Consider the following 18,733-nt stretch of genomic DNA (forward strand, 5'->3'; position numbering starts at 1 on the left):
CAAGCCTCTCTCAATTCAGAGTTTTGGAACCCATGTCCCTTGCCTAGCGAGTGCTACTTAGTTGATGGTGAGTCCCTCCATCATAACAAAAGGCCAAGTACAGTTCCAAGCACAGTTCCCATAATCAGGGTAATAACAATTTATTCTTCCTGCCCCAATAACAGAGATACTGGGGATCCCACAACAGCCAAAGTGACCATTTGGGCAGTTATGGCCTCATTCTAGGTGGGGTGGGTGTGCCTATGCAAATAAGATCAGCCCCTAAAGTTCTTTTCCACAACTTGCCACACCTCACCACCAGATGTCAGGGTGGAGTTCATCCTGACTCTGCTTACATCATGTTATAGACTGAGATGGATCTAAGTGTTTATACCCTGTCAACAGCTATGGACAAAGGAAGAAATCATAATGAAACAATAACGAGGTGCTGTGTATTGATCTCAGACAACGTTCCTGAAAGCCCTGTGTAGCATGTTAGCCTGCTGTAAGTGATAAGTAGAGTGTAGAAGCCACTGTCTGCTAGATGACCAGCTTTCTTGCATTGCCTTGATCCTTCTCCTTTAATAAATCCCAGCCAAAAAAGTTTGTTCAGTTGGGAGTTAAAGCCGCAAACGTCTATCAGTTATTTCGAGTACGGTTCTACTGACTCCAAAGCCCACTGAAATCAGAGGGCATCTTTCCATTGCCTTCAGCCAGCTTTGAATCAGGTTCATGGAGCACATCTGTCAAGTAAAGAAAGTGCTATTTTTATGTAGACACTTTAGCGACAGAAAGATTTCATAGTGCTTTTGACTCCTGATGGCCTGGCTGAGCCAGGACAGCTACTAAGGTTATGTCTACTCTACAGTCGCATCCGATGAAGTGAGCTGTAGCTCACCAAAGCTTATGCTCAAATAAATTCGTTAGTCTCTAAGGTGCCACAAGTACTCCTTTTCTTTCTACAATCACAGGGTCTGACTGGGTAGGTGTACATGAACTGCAAGCCAGCTATCTTGGGTACTGGAGTAGTGAAATCTCAGCAGCATGGGCTGCAGCTAGCCCAGGGCTCAGGCGGGCTTGTACAGCTCATGCTGAAGCCTGTGCTGCCACAGCGTCACTGCTCGGGCACCTGAGCTAGTTAGACTACACTCACTCAGGTAGAAAGAAAAGGAGGCTTAGAGACCTTAGAGACTAACCAATTTATTTGAGCATAAGCTTTCGTGAGCTACAGCTCACTGTGTCTGTTGGATCATGTTAAAGAAGTTCTGTATTAAAATCACAAATGAGTTTGATTCCCCATAGTTCAAATTCCAGGATATTACTAATTAAAAGGTCTCTTGGTTTTTGGGACTGTTTCTCTCCCTCTATGTGTGAAACTTGCAAGCTACCACTTGCGTTAGTACATTCTAAGACAGAGTCTGTTCTCAAAGCAATTCTTTGTAACAACAACTTCTCACACAGAGAGAGACTCAAAGCAATACTCTGTAACAACAGAAACAGCACCCAGAGACTCCCCGCCCTTTTGTTGTATTCATCTCGCTTTGTTAACAATTGTGATTAAAATAGAGATAGAGGATGTATGTGGATGGATGCTTGGTGTGGATAATAACTGAATGATCAGGGAGGTGCCAGCCTAAGAATCCAGTGTCTATCAGCTGAAGAAGGCATCAAGTGGAAATAAGCAGAGGACCCCTGGAGGGCAGACTGGAATCCACCCAACAGCCTCAAGAATGGGAGAACCAAAGAACAAGATAACATCTGGCAGCACGGAGCCATCAGGAATGTGCCATCTGCTGATTGATTCAGCAACAGCATGATGAAGCAATTCCCATAGACTGGCATAGGAAGAAATTCCTATAAAAATGGACTCTAGAAAGTGAGAACTTTGGGGTCTGATTCTGCAAACCAACTTCCAGGAGCATCAGATGAGCATCTGACAAGGCCCTGCTCTCTCCTCATGTCCAGGCCACCTGGCCAGTGGCTTGGCATGAGCAACTCTAAGGCTGGTAACTATGATAACAACCTTGCAGAACCTGTGTGTGTGTGTGTATGAATGAATGTGTGAATAACTATGAAATTGAATGCAATGTTATAGCTATAACTAACTGCTTACTATGATTCTTTCTGTATTCACAATATATGTGGCATTTTGCCTTTTCCCCTTTAATAAGATCCTGCTGGTTTTTATTTTATTGGTATAACATGTCTACATGAGCTGCAATTACACCCCTGGACTACCATGTAGACACACCCACAGAAACAATGTGTTGGTCGCTAGCCCATCTGGTCAGTCATCAACAGAACTGTTCACCAGTTTTCAATTACTGGACTAACAGAGTACTGTATAGCTTTGCCACCCCCACTGAAGATACAGGTGAAGGCATGATGTGAAGGGAAAGGGGTTGCCCAGGTGTAAGGCAGAACAGCATTTGGCCTGCAGAACACTTCTTGGTAGGGAAGATGCATGAGCTAGGAAGAATACAGCTGGGCTTTCAGATCCAAGGGTGAACTCGCAATTAGAACCCCCCCCCCATCCTCCTCACACACACACACACACACACGCACACACACACGCACGCACACACACACATTTCCTTATTAGTACTCTTGAACAATTTGATCTGTAGTCAGACACAGTCACCATGGAAATCCACAAGGCCATTTCTGCAGTCATTTTCAGGGCGAAACCCTCCAGAAAGACACAAGTGTTAGAAAGCCTAGAAACTGGGAGTTAAGGTTACACTTTGAAAACCCAGCTCAAATATCAGAAAGTATGAAAGTGTAAAAGGTCACGTAACCAACCTCAACTCTGCCCGGTGTCATTGCCAGGCTGCCACCCTTCTATATATCTGGATGTTGAAGGACTCCCAGGTCAGAGATCATTCTCGGAGTTACATCTGCACAGCTACATCTCTCAAGGAGGTGAAAAATCCATCTACCTGAGAGATGTGATTGAACAGAGCTAACCCTTGGTGTAGACAGTGCTAGGTCAACAGAAGAACTCTTCCGTTGACCTAGCTACCACCTCTTGGGGAGATGGGTTACCTACAATGCCAGAAGAACCACCCACCCTCCCATCGCTGTAGTAAGTATCTACACTGAAGCACTACAGTGGTGCTGCATTTTAAGCGTAGATATAGCCTTACTCTGCAGAAGCACATGGTGTCTGTATCTGTCCTGTCACCTCCCACAACACTGATGCACCCCCCACTATGCTACATGGATACCAGCAGCACCTTGCCAGTAGCACCCTGCACTAATCACACCTCGTGCATGTGATGGAGGCATTTTGATGAGGGAGAATTAGAAAGTCTTGGTATTTTTGCACAATACAATACGGCAGAATCTGAACAAAGCACTCAAGCTCATGCTCCCGGGTGGCCGCCAAAAGTCAGTTCTTTATGTATAGTTTCCCCTGCAGTCAAAGCCGGTCTGCAGAATTCCCACATGATATAAAAACTGCTCCTGCAGATAGATAGCTGTGGGGTTGCACTGGCACAAATTCTCTGTCCCTGAGTACAGCCCAGCGTAGAGGTGGATTTGTTACCCGAACAAAATTCGCTGTTACTCACACACTCTTGGGGCACTCACCTTTACCCAATTCCTAGGGCTCAGTGCTTACTCTCTGTGGGTTTGCAGGACCTTTTACCCGTACGTAAAACAGCCTTACACAGTAATGTCCTTATTCTCTATTTATTAACAATTACCAAACAGAATACACATGCTAAGCATACAACGCTATGATCACCAGTCCTGATCATGCAAACAGACTTTCCCTGTTGGCCAGGCAAGGTCAGTCTCATCTGGATTCTAATTGCTGCATGTCATGGTCATGCAGAGGAATTTTAGCAACTTTGATCTTAGGCTGTGTCTTAGAGGTGAGTTCTTCTCCTTCTTCTTCCAGGTCTCTCCTTCTTATTCTTCTGTTCCTTCTGCTGGTCTCCTTCTTGGACCCCAGTTTATATAGTGAAACTTGAGTCCTGCTAAGCTATACCTTAACCAATCATTTTACTAAAATTTTGCTAACCAATCCTAACATATTATAACAACGGAGGATTTTCTGGACAAAAGTCAGGATATGCTTCTACTGGCACAAAGCTCTAAAGATTTAGAGCAGGTTGCACAGCGGAGCCAAGAGGCCAGTGAAGAAGCTTGGCAACATGTGACCTCCAGAAGAAAAAGGGGGAATGTCCGGGTTCCAGCAACGCGGTCACAGGTAACTAACCGCTTTCATGTCCTCTCCACAGGTACCATTGCGGAGAGTGGACCAGATGATATGTCTGGGGGGAGAAAGCAGAAGGAGACTCCGCTGGTTGGAAGGCATGAGATGCACTGTCCTGAGATGGGGGGTTCCATGACCACCACTCCCAAGAGAAGGAGGCGGGTGGTGGTGGTCGGGGACTCTCTCCTCCGGGGGACTGAGTCATCTATCTGCCGCCCTGACCGGGAAAACTGAGAAGTCTGCTGCTTGCCGGGGGCTAAGATTCGCGATGTGACAGAGAGACTGCCGAGACTCATCAAGCCCTCAGATTGCTACCCCTTCCTGCTTCTCCACGTGGGCACCAATGATACTGCCAAGAATGACCTTGAGCGGATCACTGCGGACTACGTGGCTCTGGGAAGAAGGATAAAGGAGTTTGAGGCGCAAGTGGTGTTCTCGTCCATCCTCCCCGTGGAAGGAAAAGGCCTGGGTAGGGACCGTCGAATCGTGGAAGTCAACGAATGGCTACACAGGTGGTGTCGGAGAGAAGGCTTTGGATTCTTTCACCATGGGATGGTGTTCCATGAAGGAGGAGTGCTGGGCAAAGACGAGTTCCACCTTACAAAGAGAGGGAAGAGCATTTTTGCGAGCAGGCTGGCTAACCTAGTGAGGAGGGCTTTAAACTAGGTTCACCGGGGGAAGGAGACCAAAGCCCTGAGGTAAGTGGGAAAGTGGGATACCGGGAGGAAGCACAGGCAGGAATGTCTGTGAGGGGAGGGCTCCTGCCTCATACTGAGAATGAGGGGCGATCAGCAGGTTATCTCAAGTGCTTATATACGAATGCACAAAGCCTTGGAAACAAGCAGGGAGAACTGGAGGTCCTGGTGATGTCAAGGAATTATGACATGATTGGAATAACAGAGACTTGGTGGGATAACTCACATGACTGGAGTACTGTCATGGATGGATATAAACTGTTCAGGAAGGACAGGCAGGGCAGAAAAGGTGGGGGAGTAGCACTGTATGTAAGGGAGCAGTATGACTGCTCCGAGCTCCGGTACGAAACTGCAGAAAAACCTGAGTGTCTCTGGATTAAGTTCAGAAGTGTGAGCAACAAGAGTGATGTAGTGGTGGGAGTCTGCTATAGACCACCGGACCAGGGGGATGAGGTGGACGAGGCTTTCTTCCGGCAGCTCGCAGAAGCTACTAGATCGCACGCCCTGGTTCTCATGGGTGACTTTAATTTTCCTGATATCTGCTGGGAGAGCAGTACAGCGGTGCATAGACAATCCAGGAAACTTTTGGAAAGCGTAGGGGACAATTTCCTGGTGCAAGTGCTAGAGGAGCCAACTAGGGGGGGGAGCTTTTCTTGACCTGCTGCTCACAAACCGGGAAGAATTAGTGGGGGAAGCAAAAGTGGATGGGAATCTGGGAGGCAGTGACCATGAGTTGGTTGAGTTCAGGATCCTGACACAGGGAAGAAAGGTAAGGAGCAGGATACGGACCCTGGACTTCAGGAAAGCAGACTTCAACTCCCTCAGGGAACGGATGGGTAGGATCCCCTGGGGGACTAACATGAAGGAGAAAGGAGTCCAGGAGAGCTGGCTGTATTTCAAGGAATCCCTGTTGAGGTTACAGGGACAAACCATCCCGATGTGTCGAAAGAATAGTAAATATGGCAGGCGACCAGCTTGGCTTAATGGTGAAATCCTAGCAGATCTTAAACATAAAAAAGAAGCTTACAAGAAGTGGAAGGTTGGACATATGACCAGAGAAGAGTATAAAAATATTGCTCGGGCATGTAGGAATGAAATCAGGAGGGCCAAATCGCACCTGGAGCTGCAGCTAGCGAGAGATGTCAAGAGTAACAAGAAGGGTTTCTTCAGGTATGTTGGCAACAAGAAGAAAGCCAAGGAAAGTGTGGCCCCCTTAATGAATGAGGGAGGCAACCTAGTGACAGAGGATGTGGAAAAAGCTAATGTACTCAATGCTTTTTTTGCCTCTGTCTTCACGAACAAGGTCAGCTCCCAGACTGCTGCGCTGGGCATCACAACATGGGGAATAGATGGCCAGCCCTCTGTGGAGAAAGAGGTGGTTCGGGACTATTTAGAAAAGTTGGATGTGCACAAGTCCATGGGGCCGGACGAGTTGCATCCGAGAGTGCTAAAGGAATTGGCGGCTGTGATTGCAGAGCCATTGGCCATTATCTTTGAAAACTCGTGGCGAACGGGGGAAGTCCCGGATGACTGGAAAAAGGCTAATGTAGTGCCAATCTTTAAAAAAGGGAAGAAGGAGGATCCTGGGGACTACAGGCCAGTCAGCCTCACCTCAGTCCCCGGAAAAATCATGGAGCAGGTCCTCAAAGAATCAATCCTGAAGCACTTACATGAGAGGAAAGTGATCAGGAACAGTCATCATGGATTCACCAAGGGAAGGTCATGCCTGACTAATCTAATCGCCTTCTATGATGAGATTACTGGTTCTGTGGATGAAGGGAAAGCAGTGGATGTATTGTTTCTTGACTTTAGCAAAGCTTTTGAAAGCAAGGCTTTCTTGACTTTAGCAAAGCTTTACGGTCTCCCACAGTATTCTTGTCAGCAAGTTAAAGAAGTATGGGCTGGATGAATGCACTATAAGGTGGGTAGAAAGTTGGCTAGATTGTCGGGCTCAACGGCTAGTGATCAATGGCTCCATGTCTAGTTGGCAGCCGGTGTCAAGTGGAGTGCCCCAGGGGTCGGTCCTGGGGCCGGTTTTGTTCAATATCTTCATAAATGATCTGGAGGATGGTGTGGATTGCACTCTCAGCAAATTTGCGGATGATACTCAACTGGGAGGAGTGGTAGATATGCTGGAGGGCAGGGATAGGATACAGAGGGACCTAGACAAATTGGAGGATTGGGCCAAAAGAAATCTGATGAGGTTCAATAAGGATAAGTGCAGGGTCCTGCACTTAGGACGGAAGAATCCAATGCACAGCTACAGACTAGGGACCGAATGGCTAGGCAGCAGTTCTGCGGAGAAGGACCTAGAGGTGACAGTGGACGAGAAGCTGGATATGAGTCAGCAGTGTGCCCTTGTTGCCAAGAAGGCCAATGGCATTTTGGGATGTATAAGCAGGGGCATAGCGAGCAGATCGAGGGATGTGATCGTCCCCCTCTATTCGACATTGGCGAGGCCTCATCTGGAGTACTGTGTCCAGTTTTGGGCCCCACACTACAAGAAGGATGTGGATAAATTGGAGAGAGTCCAGCGAAGGGCAACAAAAATGATTAGGGGTCTGGAACACATGACTTATGAGGAGAGGCTGAAGGAACTGGGATTGTTTAGTCTGCAGAAGAGAAGAATGAGGAGGGATTTGATAGCTGCTTTCAACTACCTGAGAGGTGGTTCCAGAGAGGATGGTTCTAGACTATTCTCAGTGGTAGAAGAGGACAGGACAAGGAGTAATGGTGTCAAGTTGCAGTGGGGGAGGTTTAGGTTGGATATTAGGAAAAACTTTTTCACTAGGAGGGTGGTGAAACACTGGAATGCGTTACCTAGGGAGGTGGTAGAATCTCCTTCCTTAGAAGTTTTTTAAGGTCAGGCTTGACAAAGCCCTGGCTGGGATGATTTAATTGGGGATTGGTCCTGCTTTGAGCAGGGGGTTGGACTAGATGACCTCCTGAGGTCCCTTCCAACCCTGATATTCTATGATTCTATGATTCTAACATTCTCTAACCATTCAGACCCCACCACTTTAATTAATTTACACCTAGCAAAATTAATTATGTAACAGACAGAAACAATCAAAGAACCAGATAGAGATCAGACAAACAATAAAGTGGGGACCATAAAGACAAAATAAAGAAATGAGGATTTCACAACCACAACCATTGATAATTGATTTCTTGCCAGACAGAACTCTATCAAACCAGGGTGGATAAAAATCAATGTGGTTTTTTTTAAAATCTAAAAAATCAGATTTTTTTTTATTTAAATCGGATTTTTTTGATAAAATGCTTTTTGAGGAAAAAACTTATCTAAAGATAGTTTTAATTAAGATACATTATAGCTCAAAGATATCTCATCATTGAATAAGGATTATAAATTCTAATTCTATAGGATGAGACAATATATTAATGTAATGTTTAAGATGAAGTGAGCTGTAGCTCACGAAAGCTTATGCTCAAATAAATTTCTTAGTCGCTAAGGTGCCACAAGTCCTCCTTTTCTTTTTGTGGATACAGACTAACACGGCTGCTACTCTGAAAGAAAAGTTTTATAAATGAGTTCCAATAGTTCATGGATTAGGGATCCAATCTTATGGGGTTCCAGAGGCTTCTGTATAGATTATTTAGGTTAATCTCTCTATCTACACCATGGATTCAGTGCTCAGTCTAGAAGATACCATCAGAGAGGCTTAGTTTTGCAGTTTTCAAACTGTGGATTTGTGTCTCCAGAGGTAACATGTCTGTTAACAGCAAAAATGTTTTAAATAAATAAATAAATAGTATATAGAGGTGAGAAATAACAGACCTCAACTCTATTGCCCCTCTGCAAATTTGTGTACGCAGAGTCAATCCCTTACCTCTCTCTAAAAGTGCAAAGTTTCAAAAAGTTCAGTGATAGAAGATTGTTGGGGGTGGACTAGATCTGAACAAGGAGAAGAAGTCTGGAGATAAATGTGAGAAGCGAGGGACATATGCTTGTTTTGTTAAAATATTATATGTTTGCTGTTGAAGAAAAAAATCCAGAATACATAATGTTGTTTTAGTTAAATAAAACAATTTAAATGTCTGTCTGTCTGATGTTCTCCTCGTAATACAGCATGGCAAGAAAATCCTCCAAATGAATAACCCATTGAACTGGAGACTGTTGACCTCCCAGTGACTTCATAAATATCTGCTTCAACTACCTTTGGTAAGTGAGATAACCAAACACTCATTCATTTCCTGATATAGCTGTAAAATTACCGGTAATCTGAAAAGTTTTCAAAATAAATCATTGTTTAAAAATGTATAGTGTGTACCTTCTAAAAATGAAACCTAGATCTATCTCTCAGTTGTGAAGAATATGTATTAAGGTTATAACAACCAACAAGAATGCACTTTTATGTAGGAATCCATGATTAAATCGAGTTTTCCTGACTAGTGATTTAAATCATGATTTAAATCAAATCCACCCTGTATCAAACACCCTGGGAGTTTGAAAGCGGAGTTTGTCTTGTGGTGCTTGTGTGGGGTTTGGTTTTGCTGTGGGTGGTGGTGTTTTGGTGTGGTTTGTGTTTCCCAGATTAACAGGATTTAGGTGGGAAGGCTATGACAGATTCAGAGGTGGCAGTGGGAGTGACCCATGTAGCAGATGACACAATGAAGATGACTGGATGTGGAAGCTGTGGTATGTACATGATCCTGGAGGGGGCACCTGGTAAGAGTTTTGTCTGCATGAAATGCCGTCTGATAGAGCTGATGGAGGAAAAGATCAGAGGTTTGGAGATGCAGGTGGAAAGTCTGGTAGAGTTTAGGAAGGGGTTTGAGCAGATTATGGAGCAAAGACATGAGGTATCTGAAGGGAAAAGCTCAGACTTGCAGATGGAAGCAGGACTAGGGAATTTTGAGGGGAGACTGGGTGAGGAAAGTGGTCAGTGGAAGCATGTGACTAAAAGAACTAGGCAGAGGAAAAGACGGGCTAGTGAAGGAGAAATAGAGCTTCAGAATAGGTTTGCAGAGTTGGAAAATGAAGAAGGGGCTCAGCAGGTAGTCACTGAAGGTGACAGGGCAAGGAAGAAGAGAAGAGCGGTTAGTCCTATAGGAAAAGGGGAAGAGTTAATGGAGATTACACCAAATATGAGCCCCAGGAGGATACAGGATGGGTTAAAAAGGATTACAAGGGAGAATGGGAATGGAAAAAACTTGCAGCCAGAGGGAACAGGGGATAGACTGGAGAATAGCACTGTCACTAGGAAAAGGCAGGTCTATGTGATTGGGGACTCTTTATTGAGAAGAATAGATAGGCCTGTAACCAGAGCTGATCCAGAAAATAGGAGGGTGTGCTGTCTTCCAGGTGCTAAAATACGGGATGTAGACCTGAGGTTAAAAAGGATTCTAAAGGGAGCGGGAAAGAATCCCCTAATTATCCTTCATGTGGGAACAAATGATACGGCTAGATTCTCACTGGAAAGTATTAAGGGAGACTATGTTAGGCTGGGGAGGACGCTTAAGGAAATTGAGGCTCAGGTGATCTTTAGTGGGATTTTGCCTGTTCCTAGAGAAGGGCAACAAAGGTGTGACAAGATTATGACTATCAATAGATGGCTTAGGCAGTGGTGCTATAAGGAGGGCTTTGGGATGTATGGCCATTGGGAGGCATTCATGGATAGAGGACAGTTCTCTCGGGATGGACTTCATCTGAGTAGGGAAGGAAATAGACTTCTAGGATGGAGGCTGGCACAACTGATTAAGAGAGCTTTAAACTAGGAATTTGGGGGAGATGGTTGGGAGATGTCCAGGTAATCTCCACGCCAGAATTTAGCATAGAGTGGAAAGAAAATGAAGTAAGAGTGGATACAGCTGTAGGTAGGAGGAAGGGCAGTGTAGATACAAGTCTAATAGGTTATACTGGTAGTAAAATAACCGTGCCTAATAGGGTACAGAATGTGAGTGAGGCCAAACAGCAAAAATTAAGATGTTTGTACACTAATGCAAGGAGCCTAGGTAACAAAATGGAGGAACTAGAGTTACTGGTGCAGGAAGTGAAACCAGATATTATAGGTATAACAGAGACCTGGTGGAATAGTAGTCATGACTGGGCTACAGGTATTGAAGGGTATGTGCTGTTTAGGAAAGACCGAAATAAAGGTAAAGGTGGTGGAGTAGCACTGTATATCAATGATGAGATAGAATGTAAAGAAATAAGAAGCGATGAAATGGATATGACTGAGTCTGTCTGGGCAATAATTAAATTGGGGAAGAAAACTATTAGAGCCTCCCCTAGGATAGTGCTTGGGGTGTGCTATAGACCACCGGGATCTAATTTGGATATGGATAGAGCCCTTTTTAATGTTTTTAATAAAGTAAATACTAATGGAAACTGTGTGATCATGGGAGACTTTAACTTCCCAGATATAGACTGGAGGATGAGTGCTAGTAATAATAATAGGGCTCAGATTTTCCTAGATGCGATAGCTGATGGATTCCTTCAACAAGTAGTTGCTGAACCGACTAGAGGGGATGCCATTTTAGATCTGGTCTTGGCGAGTAATGAGGATCTCATAGAGGAAATGGTTGTAGGGGATAATCTTGGCTCAAGTGATCATGAGCTAATTCAGTTCAAACTGAATGGAAGGATTAACAAAAATAAATCTGCAACTAGGGTTTTTGATTTCAAAAGGGCTGACTTTCAAAAATTAAGGAAATTAGTTAGGGAAGTGGATTGGACTGAAGAATTTATGGGTTTAAAGGTAGAGGAGGCCTGGGATTATTTTAAATTAAAGCTGCAGAAGCTATCGGAAGCCTGCATCCCAAGAAAGGGGAAAAAATTCATAGGCAGGAGTTGTAGACCAAGCTGGATGAGCAAGCATCTTAGAGAGGTAATTAAGAAAAAGCAGAAAGCATATAGGGAGTGGAAGAAGGGAGGGATCAGTAAGGAAAGCTACCTTATTGAGGTCAGAATATGTAGGGATAAAGTGAGACAGGCTAAAAGTCAAGTAGAGTTGGACCTTGCAAAGGGAATTAAAACCAATAGTAAAAGGTTCTATAGTCATATAAATAGGAAAAAAACACAGAAAGAAGAAGTGGGACCGCTAAAAACTGAGGATGGAGTGGAGGTCAAGGATAATCTAGGCATGGCCCAATATCTAAACAAATACTTTGCCTCAGTCTTTAATAAGACTAAAGAGGATCTTAGGGATAATGGTAGCATGATAAATGGGAATGAGGATATGGAGGTAGAAGCGAAACTCAAACAGCTTAATGGGGCTAAATCGGGGGGCCCAGATAATCTTCATCCAAGAATATTAAAAGAATTGGCACAAGAAATTGCAAGCCCATTAGCAAGAATTTTTAATGAATCTGTAAATTCAGGGGTTGTACCATATGATTGGAGAATTGCTAACATAGTTCCTATTTTTAAGAAAGGGAAAAAAAGTGATCCAAGTAATTATAGGCCTGTTAGTTTGACATCTGTAGTATGCAAGGTCTTGGAAAAAATTTTGAAGGAGAAGGTAGTTAAGGACATTGAAGTCAATGGTAAATGGGACAAAATACAACATGGTTTTACAAAAGGTAGATCGTGCCAAACCAACCTGATTTCCTTCTTTGAGGGAGTAACAGATTTTTTAGATAAAGGAAACGCAGTGGATCTAATTTATTTAGATTTTAGTAAGGCGTTTGATACTGTGCCACATGGGGAATTATTAGTTAAATTGGATAAGATGGGCATCAATAGGAAAATTGAAAGGTGGATAGGGAATTGGTTAAAGGGGAGACTACAACGGGTCCTACTGAAAGGTGAACTGTCAAGTTGGAGGGAGGTTACCAGTGGAGTTCCTCAAGGATCAGTTTTGGGACCAATCTTATTTAATCTTTTTATTACTGACCTGGGCACAAAAAGTGGGAGTGTGCTAATAAAGTTTGCAGATGATACAAAGCTGGGAGGTATTGCTAATTTAGAGAAGGACAGGGATACCCTACAGGAGGATCTGGATGACCTTGTAAACTGGAGTAATAGGAATAGGATGAAATTTAATAGTGAGAAGTGTAAGGTCATGCATTTAGGGATTAATAACAAGAATTTTAGTTATAAGCTAGGGACGCATCAACTAGAAGTAACGGAGGAGGAAAAGGACCTTGGAGTATTGGTTGATCATAGGTTGACTATGAGCTGCCAATGTGATATGGCTGTGAAAAAAGCTAATGTCATCTTGGGATGCATCAGGAGAGGTATTTCCAGTAGGGATAAGGAGGTTTTAGTACCGTTATATAAGGCACTGGTGAGACCTCACCTGGAATACTGTGTGCAGTTCTGGTCTCCCATGTTTAAGAAGGATGAATTCAAACTGGAACAGGTACAGAGAAGGGCTACTAGGATGATCCGAGGAATGGAAAACTTGTCTTATGAAAGGAGACTCAGGGAGCTTGGCTTGTTTAGCCTAACTAAAAGAAGGTTGAGGGGAGATATGATTGCTCTCTATAAATATATCAGAGGGATAAATACCAGAGAGGGAGAGGAATTATTTAAACTCAATACCAATGTGGACACAAGAACAAATGGATATAAACTGGCCACTAGGAAATTTAGATTAGAAATTAGACGAAGGTTTCTAACCATCAGAGGAATGAAGTTTTGGAATAGCCTTCCGAGGGAAGTAGTGGGGGCAAAAGATCTATCTTGCTTTAAGATTAAACTCGATAAGTTTATGGAGGAGATGGTATGATGGGATAACATGGTTTTGGTAATTAAATATTCATGGTAAATAGGCCCAATGGCCTGTGATGGGTTTTTAGATGGGGTAAGATCCAAGTTACCCGGGAAAGAATTTTCTGTAGTATCTGGCTGATGAATCTTGCCCATATGCTCAGGGTTTAGCTGATCGCCATATTTGGGGTCGGGAAGGAATTTTCCTCCAGGGCAGATTGGAAGGCCCTGGAGGTTTTTCGCCTTCCTCTGTAGCATGGGGCACGGGTCACTTGCTGGAGGATTCTCTGCTCCTTGAGGTCTTCAAACTACAATTTGAGGACTTCAATAGCACAGATATAGGTGTGAGGTCTTTTTTAGGAGTGGTGGGTGAAATTCTGTGGCCTGCATTGTGCAGGAGGTCAGACTAGATGATCATAATGGTCCCTTCTGACCTAAATATCTATGAATCTATGAATCAAACTAAGTTTTCTTTAACTATCTTAAGATCTGTTTCTTTATCTGGTGATGGTGGGTGCTATTAGGACAGGAGCACCTTCTTAACAGCCCAGTATTACACTGTTTTAATGTAATTTAGATGGAATGTTAGGATGTGACTTCCTGCCTCTTAGCTAATGGCCGCTGCTCGCCTAATATGGCTGCACACAAAGACCTTAGGCCTCACAATATGGCTACTGGAAAAGGCCTTATCCTTACAGATTCACGTGGATTTTCTCTCAGCCCTTTATTCTCAAACCATTTTTACTTTTCTTTTCTTCTCTTTTCTCTCCTCTGAATTGGTTTGGTTGGAAGGAGGCCCCAGTTTAAATCCAGTCATTGCATTTCACTGTAAGAGGCAACCTTTGATTGGGAGGATCAGAAATCACATGTAATGAGAGACAAATAATATTGACGATAAATCTCCTGCACCATTTGCACCCAGAGAGCAGACAGGGAATTATGCCATGGCTGGTGTGTGGAAGGTAATTTGGTGATGCTTCACATAGGCACTGATTCCGTGGGTGCTCTGGGACTGGAGCACCCTCAGGGAAAAATTAGTGGGTGCTCTGCACCCACTGGCAGCCAAGCTCCCCTCTCCCTCCCCCACACCTCCTCCTCTGACGCCTCCTCCCCTGAGCGCGCCACGTGCCTGCTCCTCCACCTTCGTCCCAGCGTTTCCCGCTCGGACGCCGCCAAACAGATGTTTGGCTGCTCTGGGGGGTGGGAGAGGAGCGGGAACATGTCGCACTCAGAGGAGGAGGCGGGGAAGAGGCAGGGCCGGGGCGGGGATTTGGGGAAGGAGTCAGAATAGGGGCAGGGATGGGGTGGAGTTGGGGTGGGGACTTTGGGGAAGGGGTTGGAATGGGGGGCGGGGCCTCATGGAAGGGGTGGGGTCAGGCTGGGGCGGGGAGCGGGGGCCGTTGAGGACCCACCGGCGGCAGTAGAAGTTGGTGCCTATGCCTCAAGATGGTAAACTCTTTTCAGGAGTATGTGTTTTCCAGATTCAAGATTGCAGGGCTGAACAGCAGTTTATTGAGTGCACCAGCATACACTCAGTAGGGTATGAGGATAATATATCATAAGGATAACATAAGGATGTGGATAAATTGGAGAGAGTCCAGCGAAGGGCAACAAAAATGATTAGGGGTCTGGAACACATGAGTTATGAGGAGAGGCTGAGGGAGCTGGGATTGTTTAGCCTGCAGAAGAGAAGAATGAGGGGGGATTTGATAGCTGCTTTCAACTACCTGAAAGGGGGTTCCAAAGAGGATGGATCTAGACTGTTCTCAGTGGTAGCAGATGACAGAACGAGGAGTAATGGTCTCAAGTTGCAGTGGGGAAGGTTTAGATTGGATATTAGGAAAAACTTTTTCACTAAGAGGGTGGTGAAACACTGGAATGCGTTACCTAGGGAGGTGGTAGAATCTCCTTCCTTAGAGGTTTTTAAGGTCAGGCTTGACAAAGCCCTGGCTGGGATGATTTAACTGGGAATTGGTCCTGCTTTGAGCAGGGGGTTGGACTAGATGACCTTCTGGGGTCCCTTCCAACCCTGATATTCTATGATTCTATGAGAAGGACACCAAAGCCTTGTCTACAGCTGGGGTTTGCCCTGGTGCAGCTATAGGGGTCGCTGGACACCAAAGGCTGATCAGGGCTAATCCCAAGTGCCGACAAGGAATATTTTTATATTGGTACCTGTAGAGCTTTCCCATTAGGCCTAGGTTGGATCCTTCCATCACATCACTGGCTTATCACCAGTGTTTGCTTTTCCTTTGCCATCCACTCACTCCTCTTCAAATTAGCATCCAAATCTGCCATGCAACTGAGGAGGAAACCGCCTCCCAGCTTCTGCATGGGAGCTGCTGTAGAGCATTGCTGGTGTGTTGGACTTCGCGCTGTTATTTTAACTGCTCAGTATCTTAGTGTAAAATAAGCAAGTAGATTATTTAGATCTAGTACCTCAGGCCACCATGTTGCAGACTGTGACGGCCTCAGGGCGGAAACCTTGTCTTCTATGTCAGAGGTAGGCAAACTACGGCCCGTGGGACACATCCGGCCTACGGGTCCCTCCTGCCCAGCCCCTGAGCTCCTGGCTCGGGAGGCTAGCCCCCGGCCCTTCCCCCACTGTCCCCCCTCCCCTGCAGCCACACCGCCATGCAGGCAGCGCTCTGGGTGGGGGGCTGCGCACTCAGGCAGGGCAGTGCGGCAGTGTGTCTGGCTCCAGCTGGGGGGCGCGGCTGCCAGACATGCTGTTCTGAGCAGCATGGTAAGGGAGCCAGGGCGGGGGGTTGCATAAGGGGCAGGAGGTCCCGGGGGGCAGTCAGGGGACAGGGAGCAGGGGACGGTTGGATGGGGCGGAGGTTCTGGGGCGGTCAGGGGATGGGGAACAGGAGGCGGTTGGATAGGGCAGAGGTTCTGGGGGGGGCAGGGGATGGGGAACAGGAGGGTTAGATAGGGAGTGCGGTCCCAGGGGGCGGTTGGGGGGGGGTCCTGGGACGGGGCGGTCAAGGGACAAGGAGCTGGGGGGAGGAGGTTGGATGGGTGGGGAGTTCTGAGGGGGGCAGTCAGGGGGTGGGAAGTGGGAGGGGTCGGATAGGGGTCGGGGGCCAGGCCGTTTGGGGGGCACAGCCTTCCCTATCCAGCCTGCCATACAGTTTTGCACCCCGATGTGGCCCTCGGGCCAAAAAGTTTGCCCACCCCTGTTCTATGTGAATATTCACCACCCGCACCTATGGCACTGCAGAAATAACCTGTGGCTTTATTGATTGCAACCACCGAATCATCACAGAGAGAAAGATTGGATCTCAGCCCATTCTGGGCTTGAAAGGGTTAAAGCACTTAAAAATCACTAACTAGCCAAGTGACTACACTGATCCTTAGCTCTTCTAACTGTCCCCATAAGCAATCCGGTATATTTTTGCTGCTCTTCTCTGAACTCCTTCCCATTTGTCAATATATTCCTGGGACTGAGGCTCATTATTGCACACACAGGCAGACACACCCGTGACCAGTGCACAGAGAGAAGAGGTGAACAACGTATTACCACTACCTGAACACACACAGAGCTCTCCTGGTTTATCCTTTCATTGCACAAAATCAAGCCAATGAATCATTCAAGGAAATGTGGGACAGTTGGTTAAATACAACAGTTTCAACTGAGATTTGGTTGGAGATGCATTTGGACCCCAAAGCAAAAACTGGTGGGATTCAAATCCACAAGGGTCAACACCAAAGAAAAGTGGGCCAAATTCTCTTCTCCTCTTGCAGACTTGCCTGGGATTGCACGGCCACAGTGGTAATAGGTCAGAATGTTGCCCAGGGCCCACACAAGCCTCGGGCAGAAAAATATACTTGCACGGTTCATTTTGAGGCTAAGGGAAGATTCCCTTTTCCCTGCTGCACACAATGACCTTCAAAAGAATCATGGCGGCAGCCAGATGAGTGTTTCTGGACTCAGATACATAGGTTCATCCACTCCAGGGCATTGTAAATCATTACTCTCCTTTTGCTGGAATTTCCCCAGGGCCTAACGTTTATTTTGTTATCAGTGCAAGAGTGAAAGAGAAAACAGCTCTCCGTGCCCAGACAGGTGAAGCAAACTGCTGCATGGGATTTTTGCCTGGGAGACACTGCTTTTCTTCCTCGTACAGCCTGTTTTCAATAAAGCCCTCTGGAAATCCAGAAGAAGAGGAGGAGGAGGAGAGCCTTACTGTAGGGAGAGGGATCAGCTGCCAGGCTCTGAGGAAAGCAAGGAACTGCTGCTGCCAGCTAAACCAGGTGAGTTTCTCTGGGAGCCACTGCCAAACCCCCTGTGCCCTGCAGGGAACCTGAAAGCAGCAAGAGGCTGCCATGTTCATTCCCAGCTACCTGTAGAGCACAGGAAGGAGCCATTAGACATGCTCTCCAGAGGGCCTGCTCGGACAGGTATTGTTTCTCTGGCTTTTTCTGTGGTGGCCCACCACTGTAGAGGGTAGTCCCAGTACTCTGAAATGCCATGTGAACATTTAGCCTGGCCTCTAGCATAACACGGGGCATTGAGTTTCTCCTTGGAAATCTTGCACCAGACGTATTTTGATGCATCTGCCCCTACTGCCTCCCCCCCGATCCCCACACATCACCTCTAGCCCCTGCTGCCTTCCCTAGCCCACCACCATCCCTGGGCTCCCTATTGCCCCAAGGCCCTGCTGCTCCCCCGCCATTGCTCTAAGCTCCCTTCTTCAGCCTCACACCCCAGGCTCATCCTGTTCATTGCCTCTTGATCACAGTGCCCAGTAAGGCCAGCCCTCCTGAAGCTCCCCCACTCTGTGCTGAAGCCTGCCACCAGAGTCCCGCGGCTGAAGCTCGGGGTAGAGGGCTGCAGGGAGGGGCCGCTGCTTTGCCCCCTCCCCCATCTCTGCCCAGGAGGCTGTCCTGGCCACAGGAAAACCCTGTCGTGGCTGCATGCGGCCACGGTGGCTGCATTTGAAAAATGCTGTACTAGGTAGCAACATGGGAGAACTCCATGGTTCTAAAACTAAACTGGCTCTTTATTAAGAGAATTATTTACAGAGGTGATCTAATGCAGTTAGTATTCCAGCCTAGGGTTGCCAATTTTGGTTGGAGGTATTCGTGGAGGTTTCATTACATGACATAATCTTTAATTAAAGATTAATCTCTAATTCCTAGAGACTCTAGGCCAAT

At 46.1% G+C, this 18,733-nt stretch overlaps 1 protein-coding gene across 2 annotated transcripts in view; it reads left to right on the plus strand.

Annotated features, from left to right (window-relative positions):
* The window catches only part of EXOC3L4 (exocyst complex component 3 like 4), a 103,271-nt gene that overhangs the window by 47,103 nt on the left and 37,435 nt on the right, over window positions 1-18,733 (plus strand). The window contains exon 2 of one of the 2 annotated variants that reach the window (XM_073349721.2): window positions 8,987-9,079. Coding sequence is in view for 1 of the 2 variants with exons in the window: in XM_073349719.2 (XP_073205820.2) it covers window positions 17,660-17,830 (171 nt within the window). In the remaining variant the exon portion in view is untranslated. Of the gene's footprint in view, window positions 1-8,986; window positions 9,080-17,590; window positions 17,831-18,733 lie in introns of those variants that run through there. The other variant, XM_073349719.2, reaches the window with a different exon arrangement.

The sequence above is a fragment of the Lepidochelys kempii genome, chromosome 6, assembly GCF_965140285.1.
Source record: "Lepidochelys kempii isolate rLepKem1 chromosome 6, rLepKem1.hap1, whole genome shotgun sequence".
Taxonomy (NCBI): Eukaryota; Metazoa; Chordata; order Testudines; family Cheloniidae; genus Lepidochelys; species Lepidochelys kempii.